General features: G+C 42.5%; 1 protein-coding gene across 5 annotated transcripts in view; it reads right to left on the bottom strand.

Moving 5' to 3' along the window:
• Nucleotides 1–1,633: 1,633 nt before the first annotated feature.
• The window catches only part of DAPK2 (death associated protein kinase 2), a 48,928-nt gene continuing 23,624 nt past the window's right edge, over nucleotides 1,634–26,937 (bottom strand). For 3 of the 5 annotated variants that reach the window (XM_062625879.1, XM_062625906.1, XM_062625890.1), the window contains 8 exons: nucleotides 25,374–25,595; nucleotides 19,339–19,477; nucleotides 16,107–16,236; nucleotides 14,938–14,986; nucleotides 14,253–14,279; nucleotides 11,102–11,254; nucleotides 10,250–10,295; nucleotides 7,404–9,396 (listed from right to left, as the gene is read on the bottom strand). In XM_062625879.1, coding sequence (XP_062481863.1) covers nucleotides 8,761–9,396; nucleotides 10,250–10,295; nucleotides 11,102–11,254; nucleotides 14,253–14,279; nucleotides 14,938–14,986; nucleotides 16,107–16,236; nucleotides 19,339–19,477; nucleotides 25,374–25,595 — 1,402 coding nt within the window. In that variant the 3' untranslated portion in view covers nucleotides 7,404–8,760. Of the gene's footprint in view, nucleotides 3,028–3,534; nucleotides 3,616–3,790; nucleotides 3,881–7,403; nucleotides 9,397–10,249; nucleotides 10,296–11,101; nucleotides 11,255–14,252; nucleotides 14,280–14,937; nucleotides 14,987–16,106; nucleotides 16,237–19,338; nucleotides 19,478–25,373; nucleotides 25,596–26,937 lie in introns of those variants that run through there. The other 2 variants (XM_062625915.1, XM_062625898.1) reach the window with 2 other exon arrangements.

Genomic DNA, 26,937 nt, shown 5'->3' with positions numbered 1-26,937 from the left:
ACCCTGAGAACAAGAGGTTATACACACATGCTGCTGTCTGGAACAGCCAGGGAAGAGTCTGGCTTGACACCAGCACTGCTCTTTGCAGCCTTTGTGCAATGAACATCACATCACTCGGAGCCATGCGGAGCTACGAGACGACCGAGTGCTGCAGAGAGAGGCCAAGCCTGCAGCTCCCCCATGGCTGAGCCAGCGCTCGCGTCCTGAGCTGACCTGGGCAGCAAAGTGACTGAGGAGCAAACACCGTGAGCTGCCTGTGATGTCTTCGTCAAAACACCCTTTTTTACATGTTTTATTAACACACGGTTAATAACTGGACTTCACCCTGCCTTGCGCTCCCCTGCCTGCCCTGCCACTGCCTCCCATCTTCACAGAAACATAGACTCACAGAGTGGTTTGTGTTGAAGGGACCTTAATGCTCATCCAGCTCCAGCCCCTGCCACAGGCAGGGGCACCTTCCACTAGAGCAGCTTGCTCCAAGCCCCTGTGTCCAACCTGGCCTTGAACACTGCCAGGGATGGGGCAGCCACAGCTTCTCTGGGCACCCTGTGCCAGTGCCTCAGCACCCTCACAGGGAAGAGCTTCTGCCTAAGAGCTCATCTCAGTCTCCCCTCTGGCGGGTTAAAGCCATTCCCCTTGGCCTGTCCCTGCAGAAAGCCCCTCTCCAAGCTTCTTGTTGCCCCTTTAGGCACTGGATCTGCTCTAAGGTCTCCCCAGAGCCTTCTCCAGACAGAACTAGCCCAGCTCTCTCAGCCTGTCTTCCTTTTGCTCAATAGCTACTGGGGTTTTCCTCATTTCCGTGACAGCACAATTCAGATGCAACAACAAACCAACAGCTATTTTAACCAGGGCTTACTTTTCAGAAATGTGATTTCCATACACAACCTGCAATCTCTAATGTGGAAAATGAAGGTGTTTTGAAACTCCAGAAAAATGCCACTCACTCCAAGTTTGTTTGGTTTTCCATAGCCCAGGGAGTGAACTAATGATAATGCATGGGACAGGGGAGCAGGAAGCAAAATTTGGTAGGTGAGCTGAACAGCTTTTTATACAAATACACATATTTAGTTTTCTACTTAGGAAAGATTCCCTCCAGACACTGAAACAATAGTTTTTCCCATTACTGCTCCCTTAGTATGTACATTACAACAGCACTTTTTGAGGATTCTGGCCCAGAAATTACACAGAAAGCTCAGGAATACACCTTCTAACTGAATGTGAAGAGAAGCCTATGCCCTGCTCCTTATCCCTTGACCAGGCAAATGTCACAGGCTATGGCAGCACAAGATACGAAATAAAAGGAAATTAAATAAATAGTATCAAAATTCAATGCCATATTTGCCAAAACATTAATTCTCCTGCTTCCACAATTCCTATAGCAACATCCTCTTTCCCTTCCTTCAACCTTCCCAGTCCAGGTTCACCTCCACTCCCTGCCTGTCCCTCTCCTACTCATTCCTCTCCACTTTTTCTCCACCATCACCTCCTTCATTTTATTTCTTCCCTCAAATCCTACTTTCAGCCTCCCTCCCCCAATGCTTCTTGTTCATTTCCTTCCTTTCACAGAAATACCTTCTCACCAACCTCATTTCTCATTTTAGTCTCTGCCTAAGCAAGGATACAAAGCTACAAATAAAAGCAGTGTACTTTTATTCCTTAGAAAGAGGAAGCCAGGCAGAATTAACCTGATACTAGTTTTAAACATCAGTTTACACTCTAAACTGGACCTAGAAGTGACAACCCTAAAGCCAAAAAGTCCAGTTTCCTTGTCAATCTATAGTTGTTCCTAGTAGGCTTGCTTTCTGAGTTTTAATTTATTAAATGGCAAAATAAATATGAACTTCTAACAACTAATATTTTCAATTAAAAAAAATATACCCTAGTCTATACCCATTTTTGGTACCAATTGAACAATACTGGCTTAGAAACTAATGTAGTTAAAACGATGCAACTTCCTAGCACAGAGATGTTACATCAATATCAAAGTGCTTACTTCCCCAATTGTGGCTACAACCCCCTGAATAACACACAGCTGTTTGCAGTTTGAGTTACATGTAAACAGCACCTATACAAATAGGTGTTAGTGAATCTCTAATTTGCCAATAATAAAATGAAATAAAAACAAAGTCTAAAAAGAACTATTTCTTCATATACCTTGGGGTTTTAAGTGCTCTGTTTGGTGAAGCATCCTGCCATTGTTCTGTAAAAACACTGTATTTGGGTGCATGTAAGTCACTACAAAATTTTTCCCTTTTTCATCCCAAAATTGCCCTGGCCTAGCTCAGCGGCCAGAATCAGCTGTACTCCCATTGACAATGGCAGGTTGTGCTAGTTTTCAGCCAGAGATGATGGCCAGAGTACAGCTCTTACTGCAGTACAGAACTGTTTACTGCTAGGTTCATGAAATCAAGGTTATGATACGTAATGGCACTATGATTTTTTCTTCAGTGGCAGCAATAACAGAGTACTGCACACAGCTAATAAACCTGACAGGTATCTGTCATCAAATCCTTATGCTATTAACAAATGAAAACCATATTAATTTTTTTTCCTGAAGACTCAGTAACAATTTCCCTGACTGAAATAATAATGCACAGTCTTTATCATTGTGCAGAATGTGAATGATTCTGCAGTTGAAGAATATCACTAGAAACCCTATGTCCCGAGTGCAGTTGATATCCCAAATGGATTGAAGTATCACTAAAACATTCAACATATAAAGGCACTTCAATCAGTGCTTGTGCTGCAGCATTTCCTCAGGAATCTGGATCACCAACTTTCTAAACTGCTCAGCAGGTATTTAATAATACCATCCAGCCGTTGGTGCAGTTTGAGAAGTGAGAAGCATCATACCAAGGGTTCAGACAGGAAGTCAATGTCTGCTGTCAGAGCTGCTCTTTTCAACAAGGATGGAAGTTTCCTCTGTCTCCTGCCCGTGAAACTCTCCTTCCATTATGATATGCTGCTTCTCCTCTGATGAGTGGCTTTTCTTTGAGAAAGATCCTCACTGTCACTTTCACAGTTCCTCTGAAATAGAAAGGCACAGTCACATCAGTGAGACACCATGCTGCTAAACATGATGTTCTAATATTATTATTAGCTTATCGTCTCTTGAGAAGAGTAGAGCTAATAGGAATTTCAGAAGGCCACATGCACCGCAGGGGTCCCCAACCCTCCACCACACTGCTGGGCATCAGAGCAGCAGTGCAGACTCTCTCCAACACTGCTCACTTCCCAGGCAGACAGCACAGTCACTGCTACGGTATCCAAACAGAACCTGCAGCCTCCCTGCTGCTCCTCTGCAGCATGAATATGGCTAGCACCTCAAGGGTTTATAGTTACCAGCTCTTCCTGCCCAACATTTCTGTAACACAACTTATGGCAGCATTAAAGGCACACAATGGACACCATGGTCCCATCCGTTTTCCCCCTTAAAAACACTGCAATCCTGTTGGGCTGTGCCTCCATTTAAGGACAGCAAAAATCACTGCTCAGCAAAATTTGTCCTTCTCCCCGTTCAAGAAATGTACCTACCATACTTTCATCTTCTATTAGGACCTTTTTCACCAGCGAACGAGACAACTGGTTGCACAATGAGACAATACGGTAGGAAAGCTATGGAGAGAGGGAAGAATGAGAACTTGACCACACATATGCAGCACAGACATTCCTGAACACATTTCATTTACCTACTGTGCATTACAATTTTACATTCAAGTTTTATCTTGCCTTCTGTTCCATGAGGCTGGGGAAGCCTGACATGAGAAGGACTAAAGGCTCGCTGTCATACCTTCCATCTCCTTCTAGCATATTGCCTTTTGAAGTTTTCCATGTTAACAACAGACGATTGCCGAACCAAAGCCTGTCGCTTGTCCACTGGCTGGAAGATAAGAGAGCAATTTTATTGCCTGGCTCCCGCTGGTGCACGAAATACATAAGATTCTTCATGTGCTCTGGAGCTGGGTGAAAGAGTGCTGGCTGGAGAAGCTGTGGGTTCATATAGGTAAAAGCAGAAGAAAAATAGTTAAATCTAGTCCACCTTGTGCCTGGAGAGTACCCTCTGATCTCAAACAACATCCTAAAGCCAGTGCAGTCCATGGTCACACTTGGCCACGTGCACAAAACTGTGCTCAGAAGTTCCACTGCTGCCCCTTTCTAGCCACGTAACCTGGCACAAAAGGTGTACCACATGGCCTGGACTTTGTTCCAACCTACACTTACATATTCTGTTTCATAATGATCACATAAAAACAAACAAAAGGTCTGGGAACACCTTTTCTAGCTGAAGGACAGAAGGAAGGACAGCCAAACAAGAGAGAGAGATAAGGGGATGCTAGAGGATGCTAAGGCAGTGCTTCCACTTTGTAAAGTTGCTGAGGTGCCTCTTAGTGCACACCTGCACCACCTTCTCTGGATAGAGCTCATATCATCTGGCATTTATTCACCTCTCTCTTTCTGAAAGGCACTGGGAAAGCAAAGAACAGGTTCCACAGAGGCTCGACAGAAAGGAGGAGGAGATGCCAGCATATCAGTGGCACTGCAGCACACTGCTGCTCAGGGGGTTTGCAGGGGCTTGCTAGAAATCATGACACAATAGAAGTAAACCAGCATCACCACACTGTTAGGTCCTGTGCTACTTTCTACATTTTCAGATAAAAGTTTTCACATTTTGCCCTTTACAAGGATATTTTTAAACCGAAGATCAATGAGGGCCCTTTCCTCGCTTCCAGGATTTGGCTCTTCTAGCACATCTTTTCTGAGTTGTGCTTTGACAGGTTTTCTTTTACCAGGCTGGGGTAAACATCATAGAAGGAAAGAATAAAAAAGCTGTGCTATAGACATTTCAAAAGTACATAGGTAAGTTTGAGGCAGTCACTTCAGCTCTAAAGAACATGTGAATGTGAAATAGGGAATAACTCCAGAGGGTGCTAGCTGTACTTTATAACCCAAGTATTAACATGGTACCAGAGAGTAGCCTTTTTCTTGTCTCTCTCAAAGCTGGTCGATGAAACCCTGTCTGCTTATCAGAAGCCCAGGTAACCTGCCACTGCAAGGAATCTGCACTTAGAGATCCCAAGCAAAATTAGAAGGTGACCCAAGAACAGCAACCCATGACCAGCTTTTGTCAACACTGGACTTGCCAGGAATCACAGGACAGTTAAGTTTGGAAGGGGCCTCTGGAGATCTTCAAGCCCAGCTCCCTTGCTCAGGCAGGGTCAGCTACTGCAGCGTGCCCAGCACCACAGCTCACTCGGATGTTGAAGGACAGAGACTCCATAACACCTCTCAGAACATGTTCCAGTGTTTGACTGCTCCTTTAGTAACAAGTTTGTTTGGTCTTTGTAATATTTAAATGTTATTTCTTCCTGCTGGTGCCCATTGCCTCTTGTTCTGTCACGGGACGCCATAAGAAGAGCTTGGCTCTGTTTTCTTTACTCCATTCCACCACATATTTATACAGATTGAGAAGATCTGCCCAAGCCTTCTCCTTTTGACACTGAACAATCCCAGCTCTCTCAGTCTCTCCCTTTTGACAAACAGTCCCATCCCTTAATCATTTTCACAGCATTTCATCTAACTGACTCCAATGTTTTGCTGACATCGCCGTAATGAAAAGGGAAAAAGCTGTCATTTCATATTAGTGATGAGGATCCACACCACTGAAAAGATGTAGGTTTTGTCTTTTAACCATACCCAGAGTATGACAGCACAAGACATTGGTACCCTGGCAATAAACACATGAGGAAAGAACTGCAACACCTGAGTATGGAAAACAGGCAAGAAAAAAACACACATCAGAATTCAGACATGTGCCTTAAATGTTTGGATGCCCATCTGGTGTAAAGGAACAGGTGTTCTGCAAACCCTGACACAGCCCTTCTGAAAACAGAGCACCTTTCACCTCCAAAACCACATCAAAATTTGCATAGACCAGAAAACTATGTGACAGATTGAGGGGAAAAAAGTTCAAAACCAGACCTGGTAAAAGGCAAAAGAGAAAGGCCAGAAATCAACCCTTCAAAGACCATGGAGCTTATGGAGTGTCAACCATTCCCGCAGTTCTGATCTGCATATGTAGGCGGTGGATAAACCAGAAATATTTATACTGAACTGGACTGGAATGCAATCAAGCCAGACACCTGCAGAAGCAAGAGCACCAAAGGAGAAGGGAAATCACAGCAGTAAGGATTTAAACATTTTTTTCAGCAAAATAATTGATAATGTTCATGAGACAACACATTCACTTTCCAGGTACAGCATTTGTGCAGACATCCCTGCAGAAATTCCAGGAGCCACGCTATCCATTATGCCTCCTTCTGATGTGGAGGTATACACCGCTTGCATACAACAGAACTGGGACATTCAAGCATTAAATGTAATTTCCTCATGCTGTAAATGGCTAGCATGGTGCAACAAAACACCGAGCAGAAATCAATTTGAAGTGGAAAAAATGTCATTTGCTAAATGTCAGCTGTACAATCACAATGAACAATTTCTGAGTGCCCTTTCAGCAGCAAAATCGCTGCATCAAAAGTAGCCCACTTTACAGTGAGATACTGCAGACTCTTAATAACAGCCTCTCAATTTCTAAGTGGCCTGCAAACCAGTGACCCTGTTGTTTTCCCCATCATCAGAATATCTTCTCAAAAGCAGGATGTCAGTGACCTCCTTCAGCTCACAGAGCATTAGCCTCAAGGACTGAGTCACAACAATAACCTCACCTAAACATGCTCAGGAACAGAGTGGCCTCATTTAATGTTCCTTCTCATTGTGCCAACACATTTGTTCATAAAGAATATCAAGACGAACAGAGAATATGAGATCATAGCTGAGGGAAGGCAGACTCTCTTTCCTGAGGATCTCTGCTGCAGATATGAACTCTCACTAAGTTTTAAGTTACTTTTAAGAATTAGAACTCTCTCCCTTATAAAACAGGGATAAGGAGTCCTGTGTTCCAGCTCCCCTGCACAGTATCCTGTGGGCCTTCCAGCTCAAAGGAACACTACAGTAGTGATGACTGAAGCGTTCTAAAAGAATAAAAAATGGGCATACATAAAATTCCCAGTACTATTTGTCACAGTGGACCCCACTTCCCACCAACCATCACCACCACCACCTTGCTAGGGACATTTCCTGGCTATCTGCACCACTTGGAAGCTTTAGGAAAATTTTCATCTTGTGCAAAGAAAGATGCCACAGAGAGCACATCCAGTTTCCATCCTCCACTGAGTACAATGACAGGAGTTACAATACCCCTATAATTAAGTGTTTTCAGAGCTCTGCATTTTCACCAGCCTCTGCACATCTTTATGAGGACATGGCAGTGAGTGGACCACTATGCTCTAAACCAACTGGATGAGAGTATACTTTTATCAAAGTAATAAACATTATTCTTAGTAATATTCTGAACAACAACAGTTCCATTTAATTTATTAGGTTCTCTAGAAAAGGAGGAATGAGGATGGGCAGTGAAAGACATTCCAATATGCATATAAAGATCCACTCTAGATGGACTTGAGCAGTGATGCCTGGCTACGATCTCACCAATTCTTCTAGCTGCATAAACCTTGTTACCTTGCAGTGAACTCATACGGCTAAGCACAGGGGCTGGCTGTAAACTAGCCACAGAAACAAAGCTGGTAACTCTTTTCAGTACACAGAAACTTGACACCTCTTCTTCAGTCACTAGCTACACCATCAGGGAACAAGTACATCCTGCATAAGCGACTATTTATTGTGTCCAAAACTGAGATGGATACATCTGTGCATATCAATACAGTATAATCAAAGGACTTCTTTGAAACACAAGGCAATCAGGCATGACTCAAGTTTGAGACAATTTGGGTTTTTTACTTTCTAAACCTTAAGGAAAAAAAAAGGTATCTTCGTAGCAAGAACACTGGCCTTAAATCCCACACCACAGATGACATCAGTTGTACCTTTGTCATCACCTTTACTGTAGAAAGCAAACCAGTACTTGTGTTATCACTTATCACTCTCAACTTAAGATTTGCACTGTGAAATTACACACACAGTTATTTGATCAGTTCATCGCAAGTCCCCGGTTGCGTCACATGAATAGGATTTCTTTGGTACAGAACAGGAAAGTCAGCTGGATTTTAAACTAAAGGATTAATCAACAACATCTTTGATGATAAAAAGATTTCACCCTGCATAACTGGCCTAAAAAAATCAACTTAACTTTTCTTCATCAGCAGCCATTTCACAGTGCTAGCTAAATGTTCAGTTACTACACTGCTGACTCTGGTGTACGGGACAGATTTAACCTGTGCAAATATTTCTCTCATATGGTTTGTAGAATTGCCTGCAGCAGGTCTGCAGGACCATTCCTTCGTACAAACAAGGAAGCTACAGGAGATTTTTATCAGTTTCCATGCATCCAGCTTCTAGTAAGTATCGACCGACCTACTCTTTATTCCACGTTAATTACTCAATAATCTTCAAGAACTGTCATACATGATGAAGTATAATGCAGGCAATGCAAGAGGCTGTAGGGTTAGATGTGTCCATAACACTGTGATGATATAGTTCCCATAAGTTCAGACACTGAACATAGGAAAAATACTTCAGTACTACAGAACACTGCAAGCTTTTGGTCAGCACCTTGTGCAATACATGAGATTTTCTGTTTCAGATCTAGGTTATGGTTTTTTGTGTAAAATCTACGCACTGAAAACTTTTTAAGCTGCTGTACTTTGAAAGAGGCAGCAAACTCTGCACCTAGACTGATCTACAGTATCACTGATGTGATGCTGCTACCTCAAGATTCAAGCCTGCAAGAAATTCCTCACAGCGAGATCTATTTAACAGCTCCATTAGAGATTCATTGATATCTTTGTTGAAAACAGAGTCAAAGTTTCCATTCACACAGGCTTCATTTTCCAGTTGAAAATTACTCATTAAATCCTGTATCCACTTGAGCTCCTCAGAAAGTTCTTGACTGAGAGAGTCATACTGACTCTGCAGATCAGTGTACTTCCCGGTTATGCCTGTAAGACTAGTGCCTACAGTCTTGATATCATCTTGTAGGTGCCTTTTCAGGGATTCAATTTTACGGTATTCATACTTCAGCTGAGACAGCTTGTGCCTCACGCTTTCATTCTCCTCTTTATACCAAGCTTCTTTCTCATTATAAATGGAAACCAGAGCATCAATGTCCTCCTGTAAGGAATCATGGGATGCAGCCAAAGTGCTGAACCCCCGTTCTGTAAGTGAAATGTCTTCTACTACCCGGGCAAAGCGCTCGAAGTTGATGTAGGTGTTATTGGGAGGCATACTCGAATGGCACTTTATGGTGTACTCCCTCAGGCGTTTTGTCTTCAGCTGCGTGTTCTCAACCTTCTTATTTTCTTGGACTTTTGTTTCTTCTTTCAGCTGGTGAGCCATCAGACAGAGGAACCAGTATTACTGACCTTTTACAAGACAGTGCAGCAATTCAAAACTATACACAACGGATGCAGCCTGAGCTTCCACAATGCTGGGAGAGCCTCTGCTCCCACAGGCTTTCCTTCATGCATTTGAGTAAAAGGATAAAAACAACCAAACAAACCAACACACAAACCCAGACCTGAATGTGACAAGCGATGCGCATTCATTCCAATGTGGTAAGTGTAAATAACAGGGCCCCAATTGACTTTCATGTTGATTTTTAGCAGTTAACAGTCTCAAAGCCATCAATATTTGTAAGAGGAAGAACAACAATCCTGAAAACATTCCAGTTAATGGTCTGTGCATTTCAAACATCCTCACCAGTCATGCTGAGATTAGCTGTGTTTTCAGTAAGGGACTTATCCACGAAAGCAAGCCATGTTTATGATGAAAAAGTACATACAGACACACAAAGGTAAGCAAACCAGCACACTTGGTATAGCAGTTAGATCTTGAGAGAAATGGTATTTTCCACATTGGGTGTAGTGAAATCTCAACTCCAGAAAGCACTAAACCAAACACATTGCATATGTCCATGCAAACTGAGAAGAATGGAAAAATGCAAGCCCCAGTTTAAGGTAGGATATACTAGAATGTGCAACAAACATCAAAGTTTTGGTAAGAAGAGGTCATTTGCAGAAATCCAAGGATTTAGTAAGATGCAACCAATTTCTTCCCAGTGCATTTCTTTGAGACACACAGTTTCATTATGCACCTGGAGGGCAGTTTTCCATTTAACACACCAATAAGAGTGAGAACATCACCCCTGCTTTGCTCGCAGTGTGTCTATCAGACTTACCGTTATCCACGGATGAGACAGAGCTTCCTGAATTGTAAGCCGTTTCCTAAAAAACACCACAACCCCCCCCCAGACGTGAATGAGAAACACCTGGTACACAAGTCCATTGATTTTGTCTTGTTCATCCTACATGCTTGGAAAATAAATTCTATCTATACATCTTGAATATGACTATGTTTGAATCAAGGTTTACAACATGAATTACATCAAAACTGGCCTTCAGAACACAGTATTACATCACTGCATGCAGGAGCTGCCATTTCCAGAGAGGAACGTTTCTGAGAGCAATACTTCAAATCTAGGCAATCCTAACTTCCTTCTGCATTGTAGCAGTTTGGTGAACAGCACATTAAGAGCGCTAAGAATCAAAGGTAGAAAACACAGCACTGCCTCTGGCACATGGGACAAATCAGTATCAGGGACCTGTTCTTTCTTAAAGGGAGGTTGCTAGACTTGCGCAAACCTGACACCAACCCCACCTACTGCAGCCCATTCTAAGGCTTGAGGATTTGCAGGAATCTTGACTAACACCTTGTCTCCTTCACTCCAATACCTGTCTTCTCCCTTAATGAAGCCATTAAAAAGAACTGCAATGGCCTGACTTCCCTCCAGGACACAGAAGGTTATAGGGAAGGAGATGCTACTTCTCCATTCCAATGGGGAATACCTATCTTCTCCCCTAATGAAGCCATTAAAAAGAACTGCAATAGCCTGACTTCCCTCCAGGACACAGAAGGTTATAGGGAAGGAGATGCTACTTCCCCATTCCACAGCTTTTATTAAAAGCCAGGAGAACCTATTTTTACCAAGTTTATCCTGGAGACAAATGGATCTTCCTGAATTGACACTTACCGTGTATCTTTCACCAGGAGTTTCTGAATAAAATCTTTTGCCAAGTCGCTGGTGTTGCTGAAAAATTCTTCATCAAATTCATAATTCACAGCTGTGATGTTGGCAAGTGTTTCTTGTTTAGTTTCTCCAAGGAAAGGCGAAGCACCACTGAGGCTAGATAACCCAGAAAGAAAAATCAGCTGGAAAAATAAACAGCAGAGGTCCCCTATTGAAATTACAGTGAGTGTATAATACAGTCTCAGGACATTTGTGGATCTCATTCTGCAGCAGTCATGCTACATGGGAAATAACAGGTCCAGCTTTGGCTCACTACATCTATGGGTTATGAATCAGACTCATCTTGAAAGTCTCTAGTATGGCACTAATGTGTGCACACAGATAAAATTGCACAGATTCCCCTCTGTCAAGAGTCTCACTGAAGTCATTGCTAATCAAAGCAGAAGTTTCAGCAGGGGAGAGCCTCTATTCCTGTGAACCCACAAACACTACCAGGCAGAAGCTTCCAACAGCTTCAAATAGAGAAAGTACTGTTTCTATACATTTTCTTTGGGTAGGAAAAGTCCCGCCCCTACTGCTTTTCTGTCTGCAAAGCTACTGACAAGTTCCCTGCACAGTGGGTTCAGCCAAGAGACCTTTCTCAGCTGGAACGAAAACACAATGCGGGACGGGCAGTCGGATGTGTGTGGCCTTGCCTAGGAGCCATGTCCGATGGACAGGTAATGTCATGCTGCTCATTAAAAGGAATCCGCAAACAGAAGGACTTTTCCTACTTCTGAGCAATGCAACATTTCACTCTGGTGGCACTCTGCTCTAACTGCAAGGATATAATGGAGACAACACCATAATAAAAAGTTATTCAGCATCTTACGAGAAAAAGCTTTCCTCCTGCTTTGCCCATCTCTCAACAGCAAGTGACAACCTTCAACTTTGATGCCTTTGATACCTCTGCTCCACTAAACTCAAGTGTTAGAACAGATACACTGTAGACTCTGCCTGTCCTTCCCTTCCTCCCTGCCCCAACCCACAGGGATGCCGACTGGCAAAAGCCTGCTTGATAGGAAATGTTATTTATGCCAAGGAAATTGACCTCATCCCTTTCTGAAAATCTTCTGGGCTATTACTATGCTTATCTATTATGTCTGGCTTTGACAGCACAGTTCCAGGATGCAGCAGGCTCAGAACAGGGCTTCAATAAACTCCTGGGATTTGAACTGAGGTTGTGAATACTAAACCACCTGCTTACATGATCCTGCCCAACAGTCCTTTTACCTTGTTGCCCAGGCAAACACCATGCTGACTGGGAATCTGGGGATAAGTAGAAATTTAACGGGACCACCTGGGCCATTCAGCCCCATTCCCAGCTACCACATGTGGTTTTATCCACAGAATAAACATCTCAGTGCATAAACTGTTTCCTGTCCCTCTATAACCATACAACAATGCCAAAGCAGCTTACACAGCAAGGCAGCATTAGTTAGGTCCTCCAGTTCTCTTTGACGGAGTAAATGTCACCCCATAAGCAACAGTCAATCTCACTTCCTAAAGGGTTTTACATTCTACCTCTTAAGCTTTTGTTCCATTTGAGTTAGCCACAAAGAAGGCTACAAGCAGGCACCTCACCACAGACCATGGGCACTGTTCCAAAACTAAAGCTTGGAAGCCTGCCCTAGAGCCTTAGTTTCTATTCCCTTTCCCAAAACTATGGAATGAAGCAGCTGTAATTCCACCTTCTGGCTCTTTGCTGAAAGCCAAAGCCAATAGTGCTCTATTTGCCTCTTTGGGACTCAGTCTTTAGGTCTGCGAAATGAGGAGATTCTCAAATTCGAGCACCTAATGGAAATGACTTGTCATACCCTGACTCAGCGCCTGTAAATATCTAACAGCAGACCTCAGTATTCAAGGCTTTGCCCTTACAACCCCGGGAACCACTCCACTGGTTGCTGAATTAAGGACTTGTAGGCATTTTGAGCTCTGCACTTGAGGATGGCATCCATTTGCTTGCTGCCATGTTTGCTAAAGTAGGTGGTATCATTAGACCCACCCCATTTACTCAGACTTCTTCAGAACAAAAGACTTTAAATTCAACAGGCAATACTAAAGGCATACACATTCCTAGTACTTAGCATACCATGCAAACTGACCCCTCCCATCACAAAAGCACTGGAGTGCTCCTTCTTTAAACGTGGCAAGTTAGTCCTCTGAATGTTATAAGGAAGAGCAGATGCCCAGGGTAGGAATGACAGGGTGAGACATTTCCAAGCATGCAGTTTCTGCCATGCGCTGCTCCCCAGCAGTCACAGCAGCTTGATTACAATGGAAGCAGTTAGGTCCAAGAATTGCTGATCACTTCTGTAATTCCCTTATCAAACCAGAGGAAAGAATACCTGAAGCAGTGAATGCTGTCCCTCCAGTGCACGCATCCATTGTCACACAAGCACTTTCTCAAGTTGTCAAGCTCCACCTTAAAACTCTCTCGACGGCTTGTCCCTGGGATGCCCACAGAACCTCATTTCTTTGAGCCTGAGCTTGTCATAATCTCCTACTTTTATTTAGTCATCACCAGTTGACACACTTTTTTTCCCCTCATGCTGACTACAGCAGTATTCCCAACCAGCCTTTGCTTTACTCGTTTTAACAAGCCCTTTTGTCTGCTGTACAAAGAATTCTCAGTTCCCACGGTCAACCTCTCTGCTCCCAACCCAGCTTAAAATCACCTTTTGAACATGGGTGACCACGTTTATGCATAGTAACCTGGACCGATTTGTCTTTACAAGCAAATTAAATCTTCCCTGTATTTACCTGAAATAACTCACCTTGTAAATGGTACTATTACACTTTCTATTCCCTCCACACACTGATAGCTCGTGGTCATTCTGAGAGCAACCAATACACTTGAGCTTTTCCATCCTCTACCGTTTGGAGCTGATGAGGTCCCGTAAGAAGTAGAAATGCTCAGTGATGCTAGAGACATTTCAGAATGCCCCTCTTCTTTTACCCTTTATTTTAAACTTGAAAAGGCTGCAGGATAACATTTGCCCATCAGACAAACTACTGCCCACCCCATTCTTACATGACTAAAGGGAAGAGCAGTTTCATACTAGTGCAACAGAGCTCTAGGAATACTTCTACACAACAAACCCACTGTACTCACAGTATGTAGGTGATGACTCCTATGCTCCTGAAAAACAAAGGAGATTAATTGCAAGGGTTCTACATGACCTGTATTCTTAATATACACAATATGAAAAAATCAATAGTAGCTGCTATACAAGCAGCTTTAGAAAACACATCTCTTCCAAAGAATGGTGTTTCAGGGTGTTGAGCATGAATTTAACACACAACTTCAAGTAATGTGGGTATCTGAAGTCTTTATGTATTTCTACTCTAGCAGGTATTTACCACAGAACACAGCAGAAATGCAAAGAAACAGAAACAAGGAAGTTTTATTTGGGGTGACCTCTTTTGCCTGCCTGCTCAGCAGATCAGATTAATATGCAGGTCTCCTCTGCATGCAGGACTTATAAATAAAGCTGTCACAAGTGAGACAGGAACACGTTTTCTTTCAAGAGTCATCCTCTGCAGTGGACAGTGGTAAAATGTTAACTCTGTAACTGCCATCACTTAAGTTTTTTATTGTAATACTGCAGAAATTAAATGCTTATCTCTTCATTTAAGAGAATGCATACAAATGGAGAGACAGAACAAAGAGTTATTAACTGCACGTAAGGGTTTGTTTTTTTTTTCTGGTTTTGATTTGCTGCAGTAGAATGAACTCTGTTCAGAGCAAACTGGGAACAGACAACAGTAGAGCAAGGTGGGGGAAGTTCAAAACATACCACATATCTGCAGCCAGTCCCAGTGGTTCATAGTTCACTATTTCTGGAGCTGTAAGAAGAATTCAATTCAACATCAGCAGCTGAGGTAACAGGTTTTTACCAGGCTGAACTGAACAGCAGCTCAAAACCACCAAATTGCCAAGAAGGAAAAGGGGGGGGTGGGAAAAAGAAAGGCAGCTCTAGGATGCACTGTCTAGAGTTTTACAGGCCTGACAGGAATTCAAGTTCACAGGTGTGCAAGAGATTATGTGGAGTAACTTGGAGCATTGTGCAACTCAAGTATAAGGGTAAAGCAAATGTTGTATACTAATTACAGTGCTAATTAAAACAAATTATGCTTCCCAAGGATACTGTTACCCTCAAGAATCTGAGCTTTTGTCTTGTTTTTAACTGGTGCCATTAAAGCTAGTTTCTAATGGCCAGCCTGAAACAGCCCTTAGACAAGAGACTGAAACTACATGCTAGACTACACTGCTATCTGTGCCAAAACCCATTATCATTACAAAAACCATTTCCTCGTTGAAAAACATCCACATATAAGATTGAATGAAAAAGAAAAGACCAAGGTGAGGTAATGAGATGAAAAAAGGCATCTATAACAGATGTGTCCTTGCCCTCTGCAAACCAATTTCAAAATCTCTAAGTGAAACTACTAGAAAGGAGTAGGATTAAGCTAAAAGCCAAGTAAGATATATGACAATTATGATCAATGAGTGACAAAAAGAGAATCGGGTGGCAAAATGTAAGGGGAGGTGAGAGGCTTGTACTTAATAGTACCCAGTACTTGTACCCAGTGTGAGGCAGTTTTATCAGGAAGCAAAGCTAGGGATACCCAGTCCTTGTGTCCCCATGTACTGCAAGGCAGAGAGCTTTAGTAAATAGGCAATAGTAAAAGAATTACAACTTTTACTTGCAGGGTTTCACAATCACAACCCTGAATTCACATCTCTATTTATTTGGCAGCAACCTACTCTCACAGAAGTAGCACATCTGCTTTACAGAAAGCACTTTTTTGCCTAATCCAGAAAAATAAAGTAAACCTCTAATTTTAGGCTACCTTGATAGAAATGTGATTGAAACTTCCTCTCACCCTCACTTCTTCACTTTGGAAAGAAGTCTCAACTTCCTCATGGAAGTTGCAATACATGTCAAATGAACAGGTCACTCACCCACAAATTCTGGAGTTCCAAAAATGTTCTTAAATTCAACTCCATCTTCTATTTTGTGAGCCAGGCCAAAGTCAATGAGTTTGATGTGCGGAATAGGGATATTCTTGTCTAGAAGCATAATGTTTTCAGGCTAAAAATAACCAAAGATAGATCTTTGTTATTATAATATTAATATCTTGAGAATGTAGCAGAGTTCTCAGATGCCTTTTTTTTTATACAAGACTGTAGAACAGGAAACATACCTGTGCCTAACCATTCACAATTCATTCATTTGATAAAGGGATGACAACTGAAATTGGACATAAATGAATGGAGCAGAACTACATAAAAGCAAAGCAGATCTACTAAGAGTGATACTTTCATTCCTTTAATTCTATCTTGTGCAAAATCTGCCTTTATCTTCCCATTAGCACTCCTAAGCTTATTTTCTCAATGACGGCTATTGCCAGGATGAAAACCAGATACCCTTGTTCCCACAATGAGACAGGAGTTTTTCACTCAGTTGTATGTAGTTCCCCAATCTAACAGGATATGCCACTAGATTATCAGACCAGCAGCACTGTGATACAACACAAAGCGCAAACTCAGCTTATCTTGTCACTTTTTAAAACAGAAAAGTATCCCCCTGGCCTGCAGAGAAGATGTCACACTCTGACCCCATGGATCTGCCCCAGTTACAACAACTGCACACACAACCCCAGTTACAACAACTGGTAACACACACAGTTACAACAACTGGCCCCAGTTACAACTACCTGGCACACCAGGTAGCAGGTATCTGAAGCAGGTGGTGCAGAACCAGAATGCCACTGCTGGATCCTGAGGGAGAGCTACACCACTCAGGACTTTGACTGACAGCAACGTTACTGATTCTGCCCAGTTGTCCCTGTACTGTTTTGTAACTCACTGGAAGAGGTCTGATTAAATGCTTCTTAAGGTATTCTAGTCATACCTAGACCTACTTAAGGAAAATGCTCCTCTCTACGAGATTAAATTCAAAGCTGCAAGAACAAAACCAGGAAAGATCTAGGATTTGTTATCTGAACAGTCCCGAAAATGCAAAGAGTTGGCATCAGAGGCCCTAGCTCATATATGACAGCAAACTGTTAAGAGAACATGTAGCATTTCTCACAACATTGAAGGGAAAAGGTGAAGCTTGAACGGTGAAATTAAAGCCAACTTTTTCAACGACAGACTTTTGCTTTCTTTACTAGATGTAATTGATATTTCATAATCTTATTTCTTCAGCTAATATCTCAGCCTTAGTTATTCCCTACATGGCCCTATTTCACAGGTTTCAGAGTAACCTATGGGTTCAATTTATCTCCCATGAAGAGCTTTAATGCATTCATTTATCATAACTTAACCATAAGCTCAAGAGCAACACTGAGACAGTTCAATTCCCTGCTGGCAGCTGCCTGGCCTTTTCACAGCAGATGCTAATGTGGAAGCAGCTCCTGCAAACACACGCTTACAGTCAGAGATGCACTGGGAAAGAGAGCAGATGAATAATTTATTGTCATAGTCACTGGACCAAGAATATTTTAGCCTCAGGCTAACAATTCAGTTTTTCTTCCATGGATCTAGGGCATATGTGTTTGCCCAGACACATGATGTAAGCTTATTGAGAGCAGACAGAACAGACTGAAACGGCAAAAAGGCACAGTCACTACCTCTTGGACTGTTTTATTCCTTAGGTGGTGTAAGTCACTGGAGCTCCACTGCAGGCAATGGAGCCCTGTCAAATGACAAGAGAATTATAAATCATTCTCTATCTAATCAGATTCCTGCTTAAAAATACATGTCTAATTTAACACAAGCAAAACTCCAAACCGAGAGTCCTTGAAAACCCAGGAGAGTTATTCTGTGATGCTCACTATCAATGCAATGATTGCTTACTTATCCTTCCCAATTTCTGTCTTGCATTTCTTGTTACATCTTCACTGACCACCTAACATTACTGGTATTAAATACCAAAACAAGCAGCTAGAGATCAGTATAGAGAAAAAGTTGCACCTGTATTCTCACAATAATTTCATTGTAGATACCACATTGTTTTCTAATACAAAGCAAATATTTTCAGTCCTTGGCTTCTGGATTCATGTAGTAATTACAAAATCAAGTGCACATCCTTCATATGTTCACACATCTCCTATGCTTTTCACATGCACCTCATGAAGATTTGGATGGAAGTTTGCTAACCAGTTTTTAGGTTAGATGTGATATGCAATATTTGCAATGACTACATACCTGCCATTAACACTGACTCAAGACAAAGCAATTTAAGACAAAGACAGCATTAGGCACCCATTTAACACAAGGAATGAGCACATATATCCTGAAAATCTGGGATGAGTTTATCTATAGCACGCACATAATTAATAATAAACTAACCTGAATTTAAAGTCAGGACAAGGAACATGTATCTAGCAGTAGAGTTTTTCCTTTTCCCTTCATTATAAAACTGTTTTATTCTACTTTCCCCTATAGATAAGTGTATTTTGAATGTATTTCTGGAAAGGAGTGATGTCTGAGGCAGCCAGTTCTGCAGCTGTGAGCCTGCTACTGAAAAAGCATTTTATTCTAGTCTCAAGAGTTTTATTTCCAAGGACAACAGCCTCCTAGTTTCAGAGAAGCGTGTTCACCTAGGCAGGCCACAATGAAAAGCAGAAGTCTTCTGTACTGTTTAGGCCAGCTGTACTGACACCAAAGTCAAGGATCAAAACTATAGATGACACCTGATATGGTGGAAAAAAGAGCTCTGTGTGATGTGCTTTCAAGACTCTACGCAGCTAAGAAATCAAGAAGTCTTTCTATTAACCAGACTGCACAGGAGAACACATACTCCTCATGTAATTCTAAACACAGCGGGGACTGGATGCAGCAACAGTTCTTCGTAACTGGACCTGGCTCCTCTTCCTAAAAATGCATTTCTTCTGTACATCATGCTAATATTTTTATTTTTTAAACACTATGCTTTGGCTGACCCCACAAATGCACAGAGTTGAAGGATGAAGACTCACAATTTCTTTTTCCCCAGGCAGTAAATATATAAGCCCACCCAAAAGTTACTACAGGGAGGTTATCTTCCTTGGAGCACTCAGCTGTGCAGTGCATTTACAATGATCTTACCCATTATTTTAGGCATGGTATCAAATACAGGTATCCAAAACAGTACAGTTCACCATTAAAAAACATCAACAATAAAAAAAATCTAAATCAGCATCTTTACCTTTAAATCGAAGTGAGCAATTTTCTTAGAGTGAAGGTAATTCACACCATCTAAAATCTGTTTGATGAATCTCGTTGCTTCCTCTTCACTCAAAGATTCCTTCTGTGCCAGGAAGTCAAAAAGTTCTCCTCCAGAAACCCTGCAAAACACACCAGGAAACATCCTGTTATCTACTGCACTGTAACACATAAAGTAAAGGTCAGCACAGAAAACTCAAGTAGCAAAAAAGCTCCACAAAGTTAGAAAAAGGCCACTCTTGCAAACAGCCTGGAGTTTTGTGTTCTGGTCCCAGGTGTGCCAAAACTTCTTTTAGGCTTCAGCTCTCTCCACTGTGAATTAAGGACTGCCTTTCCTTAAGGCATTAATGCTGCAAGGTTTGATTCATTAAGGATTGTTAAGGACCCAAAGAGGTACATTTTTTTATTGTTGAAATATGCACATGTCTGTGGATTCAGCAGACAGACTCTGTGTTACCTGCCTCAACTGCTATTTTTCAAAGTTTTCTTTTGGGTGAGACAGAGGAAATAGAACAAGTTGTAATAGTCAAGAACTGTTAGAGTGACTTTGCTTATGGGTTGCTGCCAGAAACATGAGGCAGTAAGATCTGCCAGTAAGGTCTCTTTTCTTCCCAGAACAGCCATTGCACTGTCCTAAATACAGATCCTTGCCTGACAGAACTGCCAGGAAAGCATTTATTTCGTGCTGAATTTTTAAGAATTAAGCAGATTGTAGCAGGTTAGAAGGTACCTAAAGTACTTTTTCCAAAGCAAGAAAGTGCTATTAGTAATTGTCCTGGGTTCAGCAGTAGCAGTCATTTTTCTCCTTCTTAGTAGCTGATGCAGTGCTGTGTTTCTGACTTTCAGCCTGGAAACAGTGCTGATAACACCGATGTTTTTAGTTACTGCTCAAATGTTTACTCTGACCAAGGACCTTCTCAGTCTCATGCTCTGCCAGGGAGGAGGGGAAGCTGGGAGGAAGCAGAGACAGGACACCTGACCCAAACTGACCAAAGAGGTATTCCATACCACAGCACGTCATGCCCAGGATGTAACTGAGAGTCACTTGGAAGGGGTGGTTCACTGCTTGGTCGGGCTGGGTATCGACGGGTGGTATTGTATTCTCTTGTTATTTCCCTTATCATTATTACTATTGGTGGTAGCAGCAGTGGTTTGTGTTATACTTTAGTTACTGGACTGCTCTTATCTCAACCCTTGGGAGTTACATTGTTTTGATTCTCCTCCCCATCCCTCTGGAGGGGAGTGGGAAGAAAGGGGGGGAGTGAGCAAGAGGCCTGCGTGGCTGACTTACGGCCTGGGCTTAAACCACGACAGTAACTGACAGGTTTCGCATCTAAATTGAAATGCATTCCATATGAATTTAATACATAAGATTTCTATTTTCATTTTTGTGCTTTGTAATGAGAGGTCCAGTGCTATTTTTCTGTATAGTATGAAACAAGATGATCTAAATATTGAATGGGGCATTGTTTGCAGTTGTTATTCATAATTACGTTTACATTTATTGTTTCCAGTTTACACTATCATTGGTATTACTGATCTATTCTCATTCAGATTTACTCTTAGGGGCACCCACAAAGTGGTTGTTGCTCTTGAGTTCAGGTGTACCACCACACCATTGCTCAGGATCCAGAATGTAAGTACAAGGCCCCAGAAACCCAACAGTCATTTGGAAAACGAGCTTCTGGCCCAGTTTGATGAAACAGCCGCAAAAGAACTGGCAGGTTCAAATGTTTTGACTTAACTAAGTGCTGTGACTCACAGACAAGTTAGACAACACTGCAATGCAGAGGGCTTTGCAATGATTACTCTGATCCCAGGCTCCTACACACCACTGGTGGTGACAAGATGGTGATTACTCTGCTTCTTTCAGAGCAAACTCTTGTGAACAGCTATGAAAATTGCAAGGAGAAGCCAACTGCAAGCCAGAACATCGTGTCAAAAGCCACAAAGCCATTTGCCTTATTTGTTAACTTCTGCTGTTGCTGTGACAGCATATTTTGCTGTTCCAAAGTCAGAGACTTACACAGAGCCCACTGACTTGGGCATTGATTAGTGGGTATTTTTTTGCAGCTTCCACATATTCAGAAACTTTCTCAGCAAGAGGAAGCAGGACACTTCACCTGGGCAGAAGTCACTTCATCCTTTAATTGTTACAACTGAATGTCTGGCAAACAAAAACAAGCTTATATGACACAGAAATATGTTGCAACTGCTGCCTCTGGCTGCTGCCTTCTCCCTCCTTACTCAGCCTGTGAGACTCCCCTTTGGTCTCTGTTTTTCTTTTCAGGTAACACAAACCAAGGGTCTCAGTACTACCATCAGCCTTGCTGGACAGGTTGTGTTTTACCCTGTGCATTTCAGGAGCCAGGGAACACTGCCTCCTTTCCACATCGTAACAGGTTTAGGGGCCTTGGTTCATTAGTTTACAAATCATTACAGCTGAAGCAAGCCAGTAAAGAAATCTTCAAGTAAAGTGCTTGATGCAATCTGTGTGCAGAGAAGAGGCAAGTACTTTCCTTACTGACTTCTATTCAAATCTCACTTAAGCACTCACCTCTGGCAGGCACTAGGGCCCCGTCACCAGGAAGCCAGCTGCACTAGGACACTTTCTGGTACTTTTCTGGAATTCAACCATGTAAGCACATAACTCTCTCTTCCTCTTTTACCCTGTCAAACCTCCTCAGAGGCTGTTCTTCAAGGTGGACTCTTCAATCAGGACTAAAAATAGAACAGCTCTCTCTCGACCAGACTAACAGCCCATGTAGCCCAGCCTCCAGCTCCCCAGCAACATCCTGGGCAACCAGCTATGCCACTGAAGACACCCTACAGCCTGTAAGAACAAGGATCACAGGAGATTCACTTGCTAGCTCCTGGCTGTACTTTCCCTCTTCTCTCTAGTTTACACTAACCCTGAATCAGGCTAGACAGGGAGAAATTTCCAAGGTACAGAATACAACATTAAAATAAAAAAGGAAACAAAAGAAGTTTCAAGTGCCCGAAGTTCCCCTGCCTTTACCAGCAAAAGACTCCTTCTTACAACCACCACAGGAGCATTTCATTTTCTGAAGGTCAGAGACTGGCATGCATTACAAACGGTACATCAATCTCCAGTCTCTTATGACACAGCCTAAGACATTAGGTTAAGCTGCAGAGACCTTAAAAGAGTAATTTAAAGGAAAATTCAAAGAGATGTGATGATTTCTCATTAACAAAGACTCAGCATTTAGAATAGGTTTTGAGTAAATTGTGCACAGGGAGTGGTGAGCAGTTTAGTGCAGGATCATTCTCATCCAAGTTATTCACCTGAACTCAGAGAAACTGCAGGCAGAAGAGACTTGGCAATTCCTAAAGCCAACCATTACAGAATCACCTCAGAAGGCAGTTGAACACCAACTCCCTTGCAGTAAAACCCTCATAACTGCACTAAAAGTTACATTTGAACATCCAGGGATGTGTGTTTTCCAAATCAGCACCATCTGTAAAGGAGTAAATGCTCCTTTCTCAAAGGACCTTAGGTTACAAAATAAATTCCTTCCTCTAATTCAATCTCTTTCCCTTTTATTATGTCACCTTATTCCCATGGCAAACAAAGAAGCAAGCACATTATACCTTTGCTCTTCCTTCAAACCCCAATAAAAGACAAGTGACAATGCTGCCTTGCTTCTTGGAAACAGCTGCTTATTTTGTGTACACAACCTTGACAGTCACCAGTAGAGGAGACTGGTGCATCACTCAAACACACCTTCAGGCTGCTTTTGTCTGGGCAAAGCAGCCTCAAGGCAGAGCCCAAGAGACAGAGAACAGCAAAGTCACAAAAAGCTGTGGGGAGCATATCCCTGAACAATGTGCACAAGGAAGGGCAAACCGTGTACCTGCCAAACTGCACTTAACAGCAGTGGGCTTGGCAATGCTCTTCCTGCTCTTGAACAGAAGAAACAGCACCTGTAGAATCAAACCCTGTGTAAAGAGGAGACAGTGAGCTTGGGAAAGGGTCATTTTAGCCAAAGCCTCTTTCAAACACCAGGGTAGCTTCTTCAATTAATCAAGAATACTGGAGACATTCTTTTGAAGCTGAAGTCCACTGCAGCTTAACATAAGGCCAGTTGGCCAGGGGCTGTAATGCTTATTTCAATGAACCGCAGGGAGTATGAGACTCTGATAGCAGAGCATTAGGAGGAGAGATTATCTATTTACAGAGAGAATTTAATTATCTTTATTAGCAATTATCATAATCCTCAATTTGTACACAGCAGCTGAATGCAGGGGTCTTAATCAGGTCAAATTGCACCCTGCCTTTTAAAAAGAGCAATAAGCTACAGCCTCACAACAGGACACACAAAATGTGTCAGGCCATGTGAGGACAGGAAAAAGCAGAGGGTAATGAACTGGGAGGTTGTTTTAGCACAAAGTAGCTGCCAGTCAGAAAAACCCCTCTGTCTTCCAGTGCATGGCTACAGAGACCACCATTTGGCCCCAGACTATACTTAAAAATTAACAGATGCTTATCATCACTCATATGCCATCTGCCAGTAGTCACAGTAATCTCCAGGAATGCTCCCTGCCCTAAATTCCTGCTCCCCTGGAAAGCAAGTGGTTGTTTCATCTCACTCAGGGATCAAAGCCTCATAGCCTAGATTCCATTTTCAAGGCCAAGGCAGGGGCCCAAAGGAACAGAGGATCTATGTACCTTCAGCCACGGTGTCTCTGTATTTCGTGCTTCATACATATAGATAACTTGCATCATTTACTCATTACCCAAAAATTGCAGCAAGTAGAAGACCTCAGACTGTCTCCTTGCTTACAGCTTTCCATTAGTACCATGAACTGACAGATAGAGGATATGTCATCATCTGCACAGGTCCTCTAAGACTCAGAGCTTTGTGAACCAGGTGATACTGGTTCCACCAAAGAGCAGGACACAGCCCAAAAAACCTTAAATTGATGTGTCTTCCTTCATTACATGACAAACTTCATCCCCTTAGGCCAAGACCACACATTCTCACCAGCAAAGCTCCATTTACTGTAACAGCTACTTCCATTCCTGGCTCTGAGGAGTACAAGCACAATTGTACCCTGCTCTGCTTTGTGTGACAGTGTTCAGGCTTTCCCTGGTTCTCCGTGGAGATTAGGAAGGCTGAGCCACACAAATACACACAGATGTAAATTTGCATGTGCACTAAGAATTCACATTCCTTATGGCAGACCAACAAAACACACTGTGAACTGTACAGAAAGACAGGTTTTGAACACAGGTTTGTATGACCATCCATGCACACAGCCTCTCACTTCCGTTGCATTCCTAATCCTCAGCCATGAAACACCTGGAATGGCAACAAGTCAAGTGCCAAGTTTCATCCAAATTCATTACCCCAGTGTAAGTCTGGTTATAAAGACACCCAGTCCCAAATGGCAGGGGTTTTCCTCCATCACATGGTGGCAACAAAAGAAGAGTAAGCAGCTTTCCTTCGCTCCCACCCTGCCACTATTCATCCTCAATAGTCAAAGTCTAGGGATTTAAATAAACCTCTTCCCTTGCCCTCCTTCCCTTTTTTCCCCTAGTCTCCTCTAAATGAGGAAAATATGGGAGTACAGAGAACAGCTACAAACAGGGCAAAGAACTGGACACCTTCACATGTATTGGAAGAGATGAAAGCAGACAGAAAACTGAAATCAACATTCAGAGTCCATTCGTGCTTCCTCCAAGGTTCACATCAGGGCAGCACTAGGCAGACATGAGGTAATCCCTCTGTGAGTAAACTGTTTCAGGCTGACAGCACTCCCTGGCTCAGTAACAACAGCCTCAGCTGATGTGCAGGTGCACCTGTATCGCCAAGGCACATGGATGAACTGGGGGGCCTGTTTATCAGGAACCCCATGCAATTCTCCTGCCAGGATCTGCGAGGCCTGAGAACACAACAGCTCCATTTTAACAGCGCCTCTGTTCTACCTCTGCAGCCCTTTCCGCTTCCTATTTACCTCATACTACCCCAGAGGACAGGAAGTCCCCTTACTCACAGCTCAAGGATGAGGACCACATCCGTCTTATTCTCATAGATGTCATGCAACTTGATGATGTTGGCATGCAGGATCTGCTGCAGGATGGAGACCTCCCGCTCAATTTCCTCACGCCTCACTCCACGGCGGCTGGCCCGGCTCTGGCGTTTCTTAATGAACTTAGCAGCGTACTCCAGCCCCGTGCTCTTGTCTCGACATTTCTTCACTATGGCAAACTGGCCACTGCAGGGAAAAGAAGATAACAAAAAGTCTCTTAAAGCTTTCATATAATCACAGGGTCCCAAATAAGCCATTCATATACAACCCTTGAGCAACACTGCTAACCATACCAGCTTGGTTTTGCTCCAGCAGTGAGGACTGTCAGAATCCTGCAGTCACTATAGCACAACAAGGTGGCCTCCTGCTGTGTCTGAAATTTAGCAAAGCCAAGCAATGCCTGACAAGAAGGGAGGACAGATGTTACTATCTCCAAAAAGCAGTTTGCATTTAAATGAGTAAGATCTGCCCCAAAAGGTCCAAATTACCACTCCTTCGCTCGGTAATGCTTAAGGCATTCAAGTCTGCAAGATACCACTGGATGGCCAGAAAGGACACGCATGCATTTAAGTACTTCCCTTAAGAATAATCTCTCAGAAAAGAACTGAAAGGGTTGATAACCCTTTGGAAATGCAGAACTGGCCTCCAGTAACCGATTTTCAAATAAGAGAATTGTTTTTTCACATTTCTGCACTTCTCTTGATAATTCAGTAATGTAACAGAAAGGTAACCTGAGTAAGTGCAGTTTTCTCACTGCACTCCAAGGACAAAGAATTTCCCACTGTACCAAATAGTGAAGTTATTAAAGTTTAAAAGACATGTGGCTGCCAGTTGCCAAGACAAGTTTCCTCATTGTGGCTCCTAAAGTAAGATATTCCAGTCCAATCTCCTAAGAGGGAAACACTTGGAAGTCAGAGGGCTAACTCAAATAACAGTAACCCTGCAAGCTGCAGCATTGTCAGTGGTGGGAACCTTTCAAGCTGAGACAGCTGTTACTGACTCTTCAATGGGAAAGCAGGGGACACTGCTTTGTTTTCCTTTGTGTGAGCTTTGCTTTCTTCATCATGCCCTGGAGAGGCAGTGTTTGAAGTGCCAGAAGGCACCATCTCCACAGAACTGATGTTCCCTCCTTCTCAATTTCTCTTCTGAAAAAATAACCATAATCAAGCTGGAAATGTCTTATGAAAATCAAGAAAGAATCTGCAGCTAAGAAATTAAGATGTCTGCAGCTAAAGAAGAATTTGAAGAATATAAATTCTACACAAGGCAAGAATGGGGAATGAAACTGATTATTCAGAGAAATGTTTTGCTCATCACATTTGGAAGGGACAAAGACAACTGTGTTATCTTAGAAATGTTTAATCACACTAAAATCAGCACAGACATACAAAGAAGGAAATTCAATCATAAGCTATTAACATCTGTTTGCATTTAGTCTACAAAGCACATGTTGAGAGAGCTACTTCTACTGTACAAAAAATAGGGGAAAAGGATGTTCTGTAGCTAAAGGACTGGAGGGATTTAAGCA

This window comes from Pezoporus occidentalis, unplaced genomic scaffold (assembly GCF_034315485.1).
Source record: "Pezoporus occidentalis ecotype Australia unplaced genomic scaffold, CSIRO_AGI_Poc_V1 ctg11, whole genome shotgun sequence".
NCBI lineage: Eukaryota > Metazoa > Chordata > Aves > Psittaciformes > Psittacidae > Pezoporus > Pezoporus occidentalis.
The sequence above is the reverse complement of the archived record's forward strand: the minus strand, read 5'-3'. Positions and strand labels throughout refer to the sequence as shown.